General features: G+C 37.9%; 1 protein-coding gene across 4 annotated transcripts; it reads left to right on the forward strand.

Annotated features, from left to right (window-relative positions):
* Positions 1-273: 273 nt before the first annotated feature.
* On the forward strand, positions 274-17,337 carry WASHC3 (WASH complex subunit 3). 4 transcript variants are annotated; one of them, XM_005482726.4, is made up of 7 exons: positions 274-431; positions 1,860-1,958; positions 4,210-4,275; positions 5,562-5,690; positions 7,231-7,341; positions 10,588-10,652; positions 13,658-17,337. In XM_005482726.4, exons 1-7 carry the CDS (start codon positions 381-383, stop codon positions 13,740-13,742), a joined length of 606 nt encoding a protein of 201 aa, XP_005482783.1. In that variant the 5' UTR covers positions 274-380; the 3' UTR covers positions 13,743-17,337. The 4 variants fall into 4 exon arrangements, with proteins under 4 accessions (XP_005482783.1, XP_005482784.1, XP_026646682.1 ...); XM_005482727.4 differs by having other exon boundaries at positions 7,234-7,341; XM_026790881.2 differs by lacking the exon at positions 5,562-5,690.
* The last annotated feature ends 638 nt before the right edge of the window (positions 17,338-17,975 follow it).

Below are 17,975 nucleotides of genomic sequence, written 5' to 3' on the forward strand. Positions count from 1 at the left end.
CTGCAGGGGACGACACTTCCCAAACACCACCATGCAGGGCCCTTTCCTGAGGCCTGTGGAGGGCTGCGTGTCAGTGTGGGGCAGTGAGGGGCATGGCCGGGCCCCTCAGCGGCTGGCAACACTTGCATCGCAAAATGCAAAAAAAAAATGCAAAAAAGCGGGTGCCAAAGAAGGCAGCCCAGGAGCTCCGGGGTTTATCGCCGGGGTTTATACCGGGGCACAGGGCTCCGTTCCGGGACTGCGTTTCCCAGGAGGAAGCGCGGGCAGCGGGCACGCCCCGCCCCGCGGCGCTCGGCGTTTGTTTCCGGGCCGAGGCTGAGGAGCGCGGCCGAGCTGCGGAGCGGGGCCGCACCCGGCCCGGCCCGGCTCGGCCCAGCAGCATGGACGAGGACGGGCTGCCCATCGTGGGCTCCGGCATTGACCTCACCAAGGTACGGGCTGCGCTCGCCCGGCGCTCCGCGGCTGCCGCTGCTGCTGCCCGGCTGCGCTGGCCCTGGTGCTGGGCGAGCCCCGCGTCCCCCGGCCCGGCCCGGCCCGCTGGCAGCGGGCGAGGGGAGCTCCCCGTGCGGGGGCGGTGCCGCCCTCGCACCGGGGACGAGCGGCCTCTGGTCCTTGCCTCTGTCTCCAGCTGTTCTCCTGCAAGTTCTGCGATAACTTCGTATTTAAAGACTAAGCCGTCTCAGACATCGATCTGCGAGGCAAATCCTGTGCAAAGCTGTGTGTTCGTTTCTTTAAATGTTGCAGAAACTTTCTTTTTAAACTTAGTTTCCTCAAAAGGCAGCGCAAAGACAGGACAGTTCGAGTTCACCCAGTGAGTCTTCCGTGCTCTGTGCCACCCCACAGATTTCTGCTGAAGTCATAAGCAAATGCAAATTTCTGCTTGGCAAATTTTGGAACCACAGAACTGAACTTCAGCAGATGCTGTTGTACAGTGCACAGGATGAAGGCTCGAGATAGTGGCAACAAAAGTCTCACAAAAAGTCAGGATATTTTAAGATGGCCATTGTGTATTGAATGCACCGATAAATCAGCGGCTAAAGAAGAGGTGAAGACCAGAGGGTCGCTGTATTCACCAAAAAAGTGCAGCAGAATCTTGGCTGCCAATAATATTCCTTGTAAATCTTCCATATAAATCAATGACAATTTCATAGGCTGATTTCCATTGGGAATGTTAAAACTTAAACCAGTTGTCCAAGGTTATTAACATTGGCACTAAATTTTTATACATAAACTAAAATTTTATACATAAACTTTTGTGTGCAAATTCCTGAATCCCGTCTTCTGTAATGGTTTAAATAAAAATCCCAACTCTGTGTTACAATATGACTACTATTCTTTTTGGCTAACATAACATTCTACATTTTAGTCTGGAAAGGATGTGAGCATCAAAACTGATTTGGAGGATAACTTTTGGTCATTTTAGGATAGTCTGGGTGTTCAAATACTCAGACAGAAACATCACTACACTTCAGTTTTCATCATGGCATTAGTTGTAAATGAGTATTAGTATGGCTGGCCAAGTTTGTTTTTCCTTCTGATTTTCAGGAATATTCACAATTTCATCTGGAGGTGTTTTCTTCAAGATAACAATCCTTCATTTCTTGGGTCTTGTTGCCTTTTCTATGTGTCCTGTAAATTCTCAGCTGTCATGCTAGTAGGCTTTTAGTGGCAAAGGTTTTGTATGAATGCATATGTGTATTAGAAAATGGTGTATGTATGTATGCATTCATAGCAGGCACACTTAAGACAGATTTCCAAATCATTTCTTCTAAAAAATGTGCATTTGAACAGATACTTCAATTCAAATGTGAAACTTGATATTGATGTGTAACCTAATTTCCTTACCTTTTTTAATGCAGGTTCCTGCTATTCAGCAGAAAAGAACTGTAGCATTTCTAAACCAGTTTGTGGTTCACACAGTGCAGTTTCTCAACCGCTTTTCTACTGTTTGTGAAGAGGTATGTTTATTATTTTCCCAGCTGGCCCTTGATACAATTAAAAGAAATTCAAAAAATGGGAACCATTCATTTAAACGTTTTTGATGCAGTAATACTGGTAGCCTAAACCAAAAATGTAGTCTGCTTTCTGTTGAAGGTTTCTCTTTAGTAAGTGCTCAAGACAGAATTTTTCCCTAAGGGATCCACATGAACTCCTGATTGTGCCACACTCTCCTGTTTTCTTAAACTTTTGCATTTCTAACAGTCTTTGAACTTCTTGATACAGGGAATTTATTCTGAGCAGCTTCATCTCTGGCTCTGATGTTGTTATGAAAGAAGGATGCCATGTTTTTGTGGTCCATCAAGACTTGCTTTCAGATTTTATCACCTTTAATTTAAGAGAGTTGTACGCTAAGCAAATGCAAATTACTGAATGCAAATAGTTTTTTTGTTGGAAAAAGGACATTTTTGGCAAGTGATTAGTATAGAACATGAAGCCTTTAACTTCAGTTTCCTGCAAAAAGAGAGAAAAATAAAAATATTTGGGATTAGTAAGTTTATGTGACTTTAGAATCAATGGATATACACCAGACCAAGAAGATCAGAATTGTCCACTGAGCAGGACAAGAGTCCTCCTTGTAAAAAGGGTGTTTTCTAACGTGGCTTTGAGGGTAACCTTTTTGTCTTTAGAGGTTTTTTGTACTTTTTCATTAGTTTATTCAACAAAGAATGCCATACAGCTCTAGCCAGCTGAGCCAGAGCAGCAGTCAAATCCAATTAGCCTAAGCCATGTAATCTGAGAAATTCTGTTATTTGTTGGTGAAGTTTAGAGCCAGACGCGTGACAAGTATAAGATTTGGATATTACAAGAATATATGGAGCTTTAGAGGAAAAAAAGTCATTTTTCCTAGGTTTTTGAACTTCTTGTAACTTGATAGGTGGGACAGTGTGACCGCCTGATGATGCTGTTGTCAGTTGTCCAAGAGTCAGTTGTCAACTGATACCAGAATTCCCTCTTCCACGGGCCCTCTGGAAATCAGAACACGTATATTTAAAGCCACCTTGAGCACACAGCAGCACTGTGAAGTCTGCCTAATAAAACAGTTATTAGTTAACCAAAATGTGCTGTTACTCAAGAGACTCAAATAGTTGCTTTATATACTCCTTGAGAAGTTTTTCGTATTCATGAAGTACAGAAGTGTTTTTAATGTGAAAGGTCGCAGTGTAAGTCAACAGAAGCCAAGAAACTCAAAATCAGAGCTGACACCATCCTTAACTCTAAATTTCCTGGCTCTTGTCTAGTCAAATAGACCCATAAAATTGCATAATTGTCTTTTGTACATCTTTCCTCCCCCTTATCCAGTTAAATGTAGAACACATAGTTCCTTCCAATAGGAGCTGACTCCTCTTCGTGAACAAAGGACCATCTGTAAACAAGTCAGTGCTCTATCCAAAAAGACTAACTCCTGTCAGTCTCCTGCTTTTTCTAGCATATTGGCAGAACTGCCATTTTCTTAGGGTGTTAAAGTTCTGCTTCAGAGCCAGGCAGAATCTTGCCAAGGTGCCAGAAAGCTGTCAGAATGGTACGTATCTGCCAGCCAGCACTCTAGCCAACTTCACTTGGACAGGTCTGGTGGAGTATGGTAGTGATTAGTTAAAAGACTGGCAGTTCTTATGGAGTAATTTAGAAAAACTTAAGTTGTATTTAAAAAAAAAAAAAAGTCAAAATTTGATTGAGGTGCACCTGGAGCATATAAAGTGTCTGGTTAGTTCTGATTGATTGTGGATTTTGGCTGTATAGGACTATTGAATCACCTGCTGTATTAATTATCAGATTTTCTCTTTGTATTTGGGCAGTTACATACACACACATCATCTCTTTTCATCTTCCACATTTGGAAAAAGCTTTGAAGAAAGATCTTTCAGTAACTGGGAGAGTACAATGTGTCTACCATTATTCTCCAGTTGCCCAAAGTAATACCCTATTTACTTTGGCTTTCTTTTGTAAATAGTCTGTCTTCATTTCTGTCATTATAGGGGAAAACCAACTGCAGAGTAAAATTATTTAAAATTTGTACCGCTGTAGCTACTGCTCTACAAAGGGTTGTCATTGCTTCATTCATTTCATAATGTGATAATCTCATTTACACTGCACTCTGCCTTCAGCAGGGAGAAGCTAAAAAAAGTGATTTTTTTAAACTAGCTGCAAACTCTTTTATATGTCCAAGTGCACAGGAGAGTGTTTTCACATCCTAATTGTTTTCTGTTGTAGAAATTGTCAGCACTGTCTCTCCGTATCCAACAAATTGAAACCACGCTCAATATTCTGGATGCAAAGGTTTGTATGGATAGAGACTTCATCTTCTAAGAGTGACAGCCTCCTAGATTATGTGAACTAGCTTCCTTTCTAGAGTCTGAATTGAGCCAATAAGTTTTCATAATGATTTGAAGGAGTCTGATGTCAAAATCCTGATATCAAATCCTGATACCAAAAATTCTTTAACTCTCTTCCCTAGTTAATGTCTTACTACTTATACTGTGTAACATTTGAATAGGTAGTTGATACAGAAGAAAGGAAACAACAATACCTAGTGGAAAATTTGAGTTTGTTAAGCATGTGTAACAGGAAAGGAACACTTTTGTGCCATACAAACAGTAATAAGGAAATTCTTCCCCCCTTTGTAAAACAAAAGTATCTTTGTATGTTACTGGACTCTAAGGACTTCAGCTGATATAAGTAACTAGGGAGAAGCCTTGGAAATCCTTTTGATATTGAAATGTGACCTGAACTGGATCTAAGCTAATGTAAATTAGTTTATCTTCTTTAGCTGAAATGACAAAAAGATACAATCTGTGGTCTTAGATAGAAAATACAGTATATCATTTACTAGGAAAAAAAAACCCCAACAAGATCCCAAAGTCAATCAATCACCCACCATAAAATTTTAGCAAGTTCTTCTTTCAATAATGGTGGAGGCAATTTCAGCTGGCTTTTCTGGGAGCAAGGGGGGGAATATTTTGAAAGCATTCATTAAGATCTTTGTGGGGAAAAAAATAGTGTAATAATACAAACAGAGCTTACTAACTCTTATTTATTTCAAAATGTTTAGGAATGATCTGAATTGATGAAGAATTTTTGCAGAATTCTTCATAATCATGTTAAACAGAATTTCCTTCAAATAGATTTGTGGTGTGTTTAATATCCTTTCACATAATTTCCTTTAAAAAAGTGAAAGATGTAGAAAATCCAAAAATTTGTAACCAGTCTCCCATCTGTTAGGTGATAGAGCTGTTCTTGCCATGATTTCTTTCGCTGTAGGAGAAGTAGCAGAGATTGCATGGCTCTCATGTGGTTGATAAATGCAGTAGCAAAATGCTGGGAAGGTGTGGAAGCCTTTCCTGCTCTGCAGCCCTGTGTTAACAGTGAAATTTTTTATTGTAGAAGGCAGCTGGATAGAAAGATTTTTCCCCCCAGTCAAAATACCAAAACAAAGGGCAGAAAGTTACAATTTTACTAATGTAAATCCTACCTGGATAGTAAGTGGTAAGCAGGGTGCTGCAGATTTTGTACATGTAGTCTTATGAAGTGCTCATTGGTTATTTGATGATGTTTTTTGCATTCAGTTATCCTCAATTCCTGGCCTAGAAGATGTCAAATTTGAAGTGTCCAGTGCAAATGTGAACAGTGTTACAAATGGTCCTGTGGCACAGGCTGCTGCAGATCCACAGACAGCTGGATCACCTCAGCCTGGAGTAAGTAATGAGGCATAACTCATACCTTGGAGGAACAGAGCTCTCCAGGTCAAGTTTTAAATGTCATTTGCAGTAGATAGAAGGAGCAATTCTATTGGAAGTGAGCAATCAGCTGTAAAAGTCTAAGAGTAGGCTTTTCTCTATTGGCACTGTTTTAAAAAGTGACTTAAAACAAAAAAGGCTATACCCTTTATTAACTGTGTGACTTAAATAATTAGAACTAACTCAAATCTAGTGCTAAATTTCTCCTTCCTTTTCTTTAATCACACTAAATTATGAACAGGAATTGCATCAGGGTGCTGGGACGGTCATGAATGAAAATACCAGTTCAAATCACATCATTGCAACTCTTTTCTCCTTTCTTCAGAATGTGAGCTTTTAGCTCAAATTGGAATTTCTAGCATGCTTAATTCTAAAGAGTTTATTACATTGAAGGTTTTCTGTATATTATCCTCCACTTATAGTAAATGCCAGCTTATTACTAGCAATCAGCATTAAAATACTACCCCTGCAACTAACTTCTTGTCATTTTGGGGAATTTAATGTGTGTGGTTTGTTGATTTTTTAACCCAGACATTTGAATCCCATGATCACCACTTAACTAAGTGAGGCTTTCAGCCCCTTTTGTAGATGGAGTTCTCCTGGTTTCCCCTTACAGTTTCTTCTCATGGAATCCTCAATTCTGATCTCTGCTCATTCTCTTATTTGGTGGAAGTTGCTGTGGAAAAGCAGTAGCTGGAGCACTCTGCTGCTTTTGCCTGCCTGTCAAAGATTGTAACTCTGATTTACAGCAGGGGAGACTCTGGACAGCATTGCATGTTCCAGCCACATTAGAGAATGACTCACCTTGAGTTCATTTTCCTTAAAATGTTCCTCCTCTCAGATATGGAAGTATATAAAGTATATTTAAGTATATAAAGTTCATGTATTTCACACTTTCTGGTGGTTAGTTTTGTAGAAAAATTACAGTTTTCTGTGTTCTTTTAAAACTACTAGAACTTCTCGTCATCTTTCATTTAATTTAAATTAAATACTTTCAAGGAATCTTTGATTTCGTTATATTGTCCTTTGAGTAATGATTTATACTCAAAAGTACAATTTAGAAGTTCCATGATATGTATGAAACCTTTGTCAGGGAATCAAATACTTTGAGGAAAAAAGGCATTGGACTACAGGGGGAGATTTATTGATATACTTATAAATATTTTTTATTAAAAGAGCATTTGCATTTAATACTGTTATATTTATTAAATGCAACTTAACAGGGTTATTAGGGTCTTTCTGGTTTTTTATGTGTTGTTCAATAACTTTAAATTGTATCTAAAAGTAGAAAGACACTCTTGTAACAGTGAACAGCAAAAGAGCTGGATTTGTGATTTCTTACATCTAGGAAACCTCTAATTTTGTGAGTGTGAATCAGAATAATTTTGATGAGGAAAAGTTGCTCTTTACCCTGAAGTACTCAGTTTTATTGTTTGGAATCTCTCCATGGCTGTGGTGTGTGCACCTAACCATTAAAGGGTTTGTTCTTCACATTCAGCAGAACAATACACAAGAAGAAGGATTGCAGAAAACAGAGGTGGTAACAGAAAATGTCACAACTGTGGCCAAGGATCCAAGATATGCCAGATACCTCAAAATGGTGCAAGTGGTAAGTCAGTTCTCATGTCATTCTTTGGCTAGCATGTTATTTTTTGGTGGAATGCACCACACAGCTGTAAGTGAACCTTAAATGTCTGAAAACATACATTGCAACAGTAATCTTTAAGGTAGGTTAATATCATAATATTCTAGCACATCTTCTCTAATAACTGAATTAATGTAATATATTCCCTCAGACAGCTTCTGGCAAGATCTTTCTACAAAATTCTGCTGGTAGACTTGTGAAGTGAAGTGAGGTGTGAAATGTGTAAAGGCAAAGTGATATTAGCCGGAGGCACAGAAGATGCCACTGAAAGTGGAGTTGTCCTGGCAAATTGGAGTCATTCCCTGCGTACAGACTGATTGCAGCCTGATTTTACTGGAGGGTACTAAATACAGCTTTGCAAGTATAGTCCAGAACAGGAGTACTTGATATCTCTGTAAGGACCAAAATAGAGATACAAGGATTACTTCATTATCTGGTTCCACTCCAGTTTCCTGTTATTCATGATGCAGGTTTTGTTTACATCTTTATCTGTGGTCTGTGCTACAGATAAATAGGAAATAAATTATTATAATCTCAATATTAACAAGTGTGAAATCTAATGAAGAAATGAGAAGTTGAATGGGAGACTGTTTGTGATATTTTTAAGAGGTCGTTTCACATCCACAAACTTAAAAATGAGATTGGAAACAAAGAGTTTATTTCAATTTATTTTCAATTTGTCAGGGAAAATTTTCCTCTAAAATACATACTATAATTCTGGAAAGTATGACTGTGTCATAGTATTAATAAAATGTTGCTTATGTGAAAACTAACTTCATGGTTTCACTCAGTCTTCAGAGAAATTATTACAATTGGTCTGCTTCATCCCTTGAATGGTGTTCCAAACCTAATTTTTCACTTGAATCACAAATTGGAACTTTATGGGTAGCTCATTACAAACCATTTGGAAAACGTAGGAGTGGGATAGTAGCAGAGAGTAGAACACTATGTTACTGTATTGATTTAATGCCAGACTTCAAAGTGGATTTGAAAGTGCTGGATGGTCTAATTACTTTGAATTTTTATTTTTTTTATGACTGCTAGAGGAGTGAGATCTCACTTTCCACATTTCTCCTGTGTACTGGCAGTTCCTGGTGACTCTTCTGCCAGTTGTAAACAGTGTGGTAGGAAAGTCAAACTAACATACTACAAATTAATGTGTGTTTTTGTATTTGCCAAACTTGTCTCCTTGTCCGGTCAAGTATTTCAGTTAGTGTCATTTATTTGCCCAAATTAAGTTTCTAGGTGAAGATTTGTTTGAACTGATAAATTATTTATTACTCACAATGTTTGTTGTATAAAAGAGCACCATTCTAAACTAAAAGTAGCTCTTCCATGAAATTGTGACAAACTCATTTGGTGGAGTGCAATTGAGGATACTAAATTCTTTCTTTTTAAAATTTACAACAATATTCCAAGAAATCACACAAAAGCAGTAGCATATTTGCAGATTAAAATTTAGGAAGCATGAAAGGTAAAGTAATTGTATTTGCCTGATTGTATTATAAATAGATAAAGATACAGTCTTAATTGTTTTCCTTCAGGTAAGAAGTCTAAAAGAGCATTTTGATTAAACTTCAGATTAGTTTTGTGGATCTGTGATATATGAGGGTACTGAGAGGATTTTTTTCTCACAGATTTTAATGCACACCAAGTGTGAACATAAAAACAACCCATTCTTAGAAGTCCTATACCAAATTCCCTTTGATTGAAATCAAATATGAATTCTGCCTTGCCTGATCTGACTCAATTCTGTTTTCACGTAGTTTGAATTAATGGATAAACAATTCATCAGTGACTTCTGAGGTGGGGAAAAGTACCCTAAGAGCAGTGAAGCAGGGGAAAAATTAGTGCATTAGTACAAGATGGTGTGTAGACACACAATCCCTGGTGTCCAGATCTATACTAGAATAACTCAATTTTTAAACCGTCATGAAATACTCAAATAAATATTCAAAATATTCACCTGTATAATGCACATTAGTTGTGAAGTGATGAGATATTCTTTTATTTCAAGGTATTACATTGCAGCTGCTGGAATGACCTTTTTTGACATCATTTCTGATAAATTGCTACAGCTATGTACCTGTGTGTGTGCTGTTCCACAGTGCTCATGCACAATCCTTAATTGTGGTTCTTACCTTGGAGATGTCACTGGAATCACATCTTTCTCTGGAACATTAGTCATGCCTGCCCTTTATTGTAGCACTATTTTACTTGCTTTTGGACAAAAGACACTAGCCCTTGCCCCACTTTTCATTTAGAATTTCTTAGACCACCAGTAACTTTGTTCCTTTTGAATCAGATATTGTATCCTCTTTTGGTTTGGGTTTTTTTCCCATATCCTGTATTGGCATGGAGTGATCCAGATGGTCTTTCTGATGGTTTCCAACAGGAGATGGCAAAGCAACAAGTTGCCTTTGAGCAACTATAGTGGAAACATAGGAGCAGTTTGTTGGAATGGATCTCCTAAGACATGGGTCTTGGATATGTGATCCAAGATAAGAGGATGTTTAGGTGTTGATGAATAAAATAAAGTGCAGAAGCTGTGGAAGGACTTGTAGTGAATGGAGGGAATTTTTTTTAACATGTACATATTTGGCTGAAATCTGTCCACAAGTCGCAGAAGATTCAGGCCTGACTGCTCAAGCAGTATTCAGAGAATTCACTTTTAAATTGTGCTTCTGTTCTCATGTCCTGTTTGCCTTTTTCTCCATGCTTTTTAGACTTCTCCAGCTTTTAGCACTGCCTTACAAGATCCTTCTGGAGGGGTAGCAGATGCACTTCCCTGGTTTTCTCCTCTCTCTTGGATATACCTTCAGCATGCCCAAGTCTTTCCTAGCACAATTTCTCTGCTGTCTTTGTGCTACTTTGTGCTTTCTCCACGTTCTTACCCATTCAGATAATGTCAGCTTCATAATTTTGTGTGCATAAATTGAAAGTATATCTATCCAGTCTTAATTTTTCTCTCCCTGCAACTTGCTCTAGATGTTTTGCCATAAATATAAGATGGTTTAAACAGGCTTTTAATCTCAATCATTTCTTGCTTCTAGGTTCATTATGATGGGAACTGAGATGAACATTCCATGCTGTTGTTTGACAAGTGACATGCATAAATTTCTATGAAAGTGTGGTTTAAAAGTACCTGTGTTATTTATCTCACCTGTTTGTGTCCAGTAGTTTTATATTATTCTTCCTCCTGCTACACAGGGTGTTCCTGTAATGGCAATAAGAAACAAAATGATTTCCGAGGGGCTGAATCCAGATCTTCTTGAGTAAGTAATTTGTGACTCCCAGTAGGGCTGCAGTGCAACTGTGTGTTTAAAAAACTTGGAAAAACGTGCTTAGAAAAGGTTGTTCATGGTGTTCTGGGCTATAGCAGTGACAGTCTAGCATCTGACAGTGTGCATTTAGCAATGAGGACTCAAATGAAAGGTCAGTAGCCATTTGCAGTTCCCTGTGTAGACTATGAGATTTTTCCCAAATACTTGCTTTCAACATTCCAATAAGAAAATGTCATTATTGTAGAGTAGTAAGAACAAATTCAGTCTTATTTTGTGGAATGCTTGAGGGACAACACAGTTGTTTCCAGATTCCCTCAGTAGAGTAGTGTACACCTTGACTTCAAAATTGGCAGCGTAAATTGACGTCAGCAGTTCATAATTCTGGCTGTTGATTGAGTTAATCTGATGTGAAGAATGCTATAATAAGAATAGATAGTAACTTTCCAAGCTTCTTGTCTGGCCATAAACGTTAATTTCAGTCTTACTTTACAGTTGACATTTAATTTAGTTCTACTGTATTATTTCACAGAATTTGTTAAACTGATTAAAGTATTAACTTTCATTCTTACATTATAGACACCAAAATGTTTGAAGTATTTTTGCATTATTTTCAGAAACTGTCAAGGTATTAAAAAGTCCATTTTTCATTTCCAATTAAGTCCTTTTACATTTTATAAATTTATTTATACATTTTATACATTTATTTATTCTGAAACTAGCTACTTGTTAAATAAAATAAACCTGAAGTATCATCATATCATGAGTCACTTTAGCTCCCAGTTACTTCCTGGTCTAGATAAGCCTAAATTAGTTATTCCTCAGTTGTTTTCTTTACTGATTGAATGAGAAATAAAAAAAAAGACCCAGTGCAAGTTGGAGATAAGTTTAGCAAATGTGGGTTTTCTATATGTGTGTTAAATGTATTGTATTTTTTGCTGTCCATACCTTTCTATAAATGCTGCTATTTCTTCCTGTTTGGGTGGATTTTTATAGTAGATAAAACAAAAAGATAATATGTTAAAATTTGAAAAGCTGTTTTTAAAAAGTGTCTGCTTTTGGATTGCCTATTTTGTGTTAAGACAGAAACATTATTATTGTGGATTGAGGCTCACAGAATATGTTTGGGGTTAGATCTCAAAATCCATCTTCAAAGATCTGTGCAACAGTAACGCTTAGTCAAATTTTCTTTAAAATGTTACTGGTTTGAAAACTAGTTACAGAAAGCTAATTATTTGGCAAGGTGCATAATGTGGAACATGTTAAGGTATCAGGGGTGACTTTTCAATATTCTTGATTGTAGGCTTCTTCTTTTATATGTGTCTTGCCATCCACACTGCATTTCTTGGGTCTTCAGCTTCCTTGGGCCTGCTCACTCAGTCCCAGAGAAAATTAGGAAAATGTGCACATGGCTGCGTGCTCAGTCACTCACTGCAGACTGCCCCAGCTCCTTGCCATTGGCTGAGCATGGGTTATTTGTGGCTGTGGGTGTGCTAATTCTAATGATTACAGTATTGTTTCTACACTCTCCTCTTGGCTTTTCCACCTCTCAACTTTCTACAGCATTTGTTAACTGCCTGTTCTATCAAGCTCCCAATTTACCTATCTTCAATTTTTGTTTCGTATTTTGTTTCTTATTTTGTTATTTCTTACTTTGTTTCTTCCTCTCTTGCCTATCTTCAGTTCCAGAAGAGTTTGTCCTGCTCTCATGAGCTAAAGGAATTCAGCATCATCTTCCTCTTCTTGACAAATGAGAGGTTTTGCACTGGTCTCTGCAGATCACGTCTTTGCACAGCTCTTCTGTTTTGTCATTACCACAGCAACAAGGAATAATATTGTGAAGTGGTATTTGCATGAGAAAGCAAATGCTTTCTTCACTTGTTTTAGAGGTGTGCAGTGGGGAGGGAGAAGGCTCTTCTGCAGCTCTTTCACACACTTCTCATCTTTGCACCAAAAATGTTTAGGAACACTTTAAAGTTACCTAAGGGATTCCCAGCAGAGAAATTACACTAAACAGAACTAATATTGGAAAAGAAATTCTATACTCCCAAGATAAATAAGAACAGGATGATTAATACAACTGTCAGCTTACTTTAAAATGCAATATTTTATCCAAGAGATGTTAGCTATCATACAGGAAGTGAGGTTCTCTGAATGTCATTTTCCCCCAAGTATAATTATGTTTGTATTTTATACTTCTCTTTCAGCCTTTATCAGGCTCTGTATTGCTTGAATGTCAAATTCATTACATACTTAGGAGGGAGAGTCCATGGAGAGCCAGCATCTTCAGACAGTAATGTTAGTTAGTCTTTAGATGGCTTGCTTCTCTCAACTTCATTTCCAGTAGATTTCCCAAGCAAACATTTTGCCACAGTGTTAAGATCCATCCTAAACAATCTCTTTAAAACTAAATACAAGAGGTCTGATCATTTGTAGTCAATAAAAATCCCATGGCTGCTCTTGCATGTCAAATTTAACCCAATGTTCTAGCCAAATTCCACTCTGAGTAATTCTTTTTTGCTTCACTAAATTATCCCTGCAGTTTTAGTTGGATACAATATTGTTCATTTCCTGTCTTATTTTTTTCATGTACTATTTACACTGCTCAGTAGTGTACAGAATGTTCCTTTCAGCCCAACAACCTCTGAAGATTGAAAAAAAAATTGAATTAATCATTATTGCCTGCTTTCAACTCTTTCTACAAGTGTTTGCCACTTCTTAACGATCTGTCATCATTTCTGATGGCATCAAAGGCGTGCATTCACTCTGGTGTCTGCAGAGTTTTGATGTCCAGTGAGTTACAGTTTCTAGTGTTTGCCTTCCAGTTGTAGGTGAAGCAATACCACCAAGGTGTGAGTTTGTGAGCCATAAACAGCTGATGTGTTAAATGTTGTGGCAATAAAGTGCCTGTGGTTGTCGTGCAAGGACAGCCGTGTTACGTGCTGAGCCGCTTGTGCTCTCAGCTGGATTTACAGCACAGAATGTTTTTGTTCCTGCAGGACCCCAGATGCCCCTGTGCCTGCCTGGGGAGATGATGGCAAAGCAGAAGAGAGTTCTGATAGTGAATCTTCATTCAGTGACTGAAGAGACTGATTCCAGCCTTTGGAAACCTTTGTTAAGTGCTCATGTGTTTGGAGCTTTGGCAGACAATGGTTTTGTGTGGATCACACGGATGACATGGTTTGTCTGATGGCGTTTTTAAGAACTAAGATCCTCCATGTTCTGATCTGGAAAGTTTGAACAGGCAGCATATTTTGACCTGAACCCTTCCCCCATGAAAATGAATCATGAGATCCTTGCAGTTTTTATGCTGCATCATGTCGGATTCATTTCTGGTTCTGCTGAAATTACTCCATTGGGCTCTAAGAATTCCACAACTCTAAACCTCCATTTCTCTAAAACTCCTTTCTGGTCATTGTTATATTTTCTGAGTAACACATTTAACCTACATTGCCTTCTTTCTGCCTCATAACTTAAAGGTAAATTAACTTTGGAAAATGAAAGCGTTTCACTGATAAACTGTACCTTTTTGGCAATATCCTGTGTTTGCAGTGGTGCAACAAGAATTACAAATAAGTCAGCTCTCTTATGGTGATTGCAAATCAGTGATACTCAGATTTGAGAAGAACTAAAATACAAGTGTAAAATATATTAAACCCCATTTTGAATCTATTTTCAAAGCATATACTGCTATTCAGTGCCGCATTAGAGTCTGTATGAAGCTGTTAAAGGAACTCCTACTCTTGAAGGGTTGATTTATCCAGTTCAGGTTGCATGTTATAGAAAGGTACAAACGTGACAAGGCTGGTTTGAAAATGACACTGGGAAAAGAAAAAGGCAAGGGACTGGGAGATCATTAATGGAGTATGAGATTGTGAGATTCTGCTATGTGGGTCAGTTGAAACCATTTTCTGACTTCATTGGCCTTACTCGAAAGAAGCTGTGGCTGAACAGTTTGCTTAGGGTGAGAAATTGCCTCCAGTTTGGTGCCTTTGCTGGTAATTTCAGCAAAGAAGCTAAAATTCAGGTTGTATAAGGATAAAACTACCTTTGCACCTCTTGAGGCACTCATTGAGAACAATATAAAAAAATGCCTGAAGATGTGCCCTGAAGATTCCCCTCAAAATTACTTGATGTACTCTGTGACTCAAAAATTACATTTCATTAAAGAATCTTCTTTAATGCCGTTTGTTCCGCATGAAATCCTTTGCAATCTGTTTGAATTCCCCAGATTGTTGTGATTATACCAGAATGCTGTGTGCCATGCAGTCATTAACTTTCTGGTGTTTCACATTCTTGCTGTGACCAAGAGAAGACTAAAACTGAATCTCCAAGTGTGTAAGTTTGTTAGCCTTTATGACTGAATCAATACCTTCTCTCTTAGTTATTTGTGCCACTTCAGTAGGTTCATTAGGTTAATGCTTTTTTTTTCCTGTGACTTAAACGTGGCTCCCATTTCAGCCTAGCAGACATATTTATGCTTTCCATAACCTGTAAATCAGAATAATTCCTGAATCCCTACAAAAGCATTTATGCACTAGAGAATGCTGAGAGATGGTATTTCAATGATGGGTTAATTACTATTGAACACTTAAAAATGTTCTTCATAGGTAACACTTGGTAAAATACAAAAATATTAACATATTAGCAATAAGTATTTCAAATGTAAGTGTGATAATGTTATTTCAGAATGTATATATTGAAAGACTCATGACTTTTTAAAATCTATATTTGAAAACTCATTTAAGCAGTCTGTAAAATAAAAGCTATACTTTGTAAACCAAAGTTATGGTTTCATTTTATTCCTATATCTTGTCCTAAACAAAATGAAAATTCTTTCAAAGCCTCTGCAATTCATGTTTTCTCCAGAACTAACTTTGCTGAAGTTGTATCACCCTGCTAGCCTAAGGGGAGAGTTTTGGAAATTGAGGTTTGGAGTTAAAGTTAACCCATGGTGGCACTGTGACTACAGGAGAACTGAGTACCCCATAGCCACTGTTCTAAGAAGCAAATCTAAAGAAGACTGAAATTAATGTGAATTGTATGTTTGATCCATTTGAACTGAAAGAGACCTATGTAAAGAAGTAGCATGATTTAAAGAGTTGAATTGAGACATAGTAGTTTATTATTTTTCTAAAGAAACGAGCAAGGTTAACAAAAGACATTAAAGAAGGTATAGCGTCAGTTGTTTAGCATTCTGAAGAAACTTTGAAAAAAAATTCTAATATCAATTGTCTTTTACACCACTGCAGATGCACTTTTATGTGGAATGGAAAAGAAAGCCTCTGACCTACAGACACTTGTTAAAATAAGGGATAATTAGTCAGTAATTATGTCACAGAATAACAGTTTCATTAATAGAGATTATGAGTTTAACTGCTTAGGAATTGGATGATCTTTTCAGGATCACTGTTTACTGTGGAGCACTGCAGTGTTGGTAAACTTGCAGAAACATTAAATATCTTGCCACTTTGTCTCCTCTCCCAGTTGAGTGGTAACTAAATCTAAATGTCTGAATTGTGAGGAACTGGGGGGAAAAAAGCTAAAACCATCCCTTTTTACATTCAGTGTCTCAGCATCCATAGTGCTTCTGCTGCCTTTGAAGCTCCGAACACTTTAGGCTCTTCTGCTCCTAAACACATCCCTTTGCTCTTAAGCCAAAGTCAAATCCCAGATGCTTCAGCTGACACAAGGAGCTTTTAAGTGTGGGAAGGTTGGTTTGAGGCTGAATTATGTCAGCTGTGCTGGTGCTCCTTGATGTGCAGCAGTTTTCTAGAGATGTGTGCTGACCCAGAAGGCTGGAAAGTCCTGAACCGCAAGCTGAATACCGCGAGCGGAGAATATTCCAAGGTGCTCATTATTTGCCATCTGTTTTGGAACAGAAAATGGAGGGACTATTTCAGCTTGGCAGCACAGTAATCAGATATATGTAATACTTTCAAGGGAAAAAGTCCATTTTTAAGACTTTTATTTTTAAAAGCTTCCAACAGCAATGAATTTTTAAAAGATACGGTGTACATTAAGAAGTGTCAATAATACACATCTAATATGCACAAATTTTGTGTGGATTTGAACTCATCATCTGGGACAGTATTACAACTTGTAGGCAAAAAAACTACTGCAGTGTTGCTGGAATAACCACTGAATGCATCTGTTAATACTACTTGTAAACTATAATGCATAAACAGAATGCATATGTTAATACTACTGGTAAACTATATATTCTTTGTTTAAACAAACATTTTTAGCCCCATCACCATATTCCTCATTTTGCAGGCGAATGGGAGTGCAGAATGCATACCATTCATAATGGTATTACAGGCATTTTAAATGCATGTAGATGCCCTTAGAATAGATGTATGTCTGTATTTTTGTAAGTAAAACCTCAAAACCTGTCAAAGGCAAAAAGAACATCTGGACATGATAACTTTATAGTGAAGTCCTGGTTTAGCAGTTGTAATAATTAATCTGTTCCCTCTCAAGTCTTCTGTTCAGCTACATTTGAAACGAAAATTGGTGGTTCTTTTTCCAAGCTGAGTCTCTTCCTCTCTCTTGTTTTTCTTTCCAGTGTGTGTTATTTACACCAGTGAGTAAGTGTACAGTTTGACGTTCTGTGAAAAAAAAAAAATGTAACAAACTATAGCCTGTACTTGGAAAAAGAGAATATCACTAAGATCAGCACTTTGAGCTGTGTGTGATCAGGTCAGTTTTACTTTCCATACATAGCAAGAAGCTTAAATTCATCGTGGGCTCAGTCTGTCTGGAGATCCAGTTTTCTCTCTGAAAGCCAAACAGAGGAAACAGTCTTACAATGGGTTTGTCTGCAGAACGGGACTTGTATTTTCTTATGCTTCTGAAAATTTGGCATGCTGCTGTCTGAAATGCCTGCACTGGCATCCAGAGTGTTACTCTCCTGATGCTTCATGTGCTGGTGTCTCCATTCAGGGCACTTTGCAAAGCACAGGCCAAACAGGAACTGCCACATTAACTGGGGCCCTTGGCTTGTCTAATTGTGCAGCACCCAGTCTGTGCTCAAAGTCAGCTCTGAGTGCCTTAAGAGAAGGCGTGAGGAGCACCACAGTGTTCCTGCAGTCTCTTCTCCTGCCACCAAGACTTTGCTCCAGTCACAAGCAGAGATTGATGTTCAGTATAAAATTTCAAGTTTGTTGGTGCTTCCAAATATAATTTCATTAATTTGGGAAGCTGTGGGTATTCCTGCCTAGTGTTTGACTCACTAATGTTGCTAATACAATATTGTTTTAAGGGAGTTCCATGGGCTTGTTCATTATGAGGGTAATGAAGCAAAAAATTAAAATA

This window comes from Zonotrichia albicollis, chromosome 4 (assembly GCF_047830755.1).
Source record: "Zonotrichia albicollis isolate bZonAlb1 chromosome 4, bZonAlb1.hap1, whole genome shotgun sequence".
Lineage (NCBI taxonomy): Eukaryota > Metazoa > Chordata > Aves > Passeriformes > Passerellidae > Zonotrichia > Zonotrichia albicollis.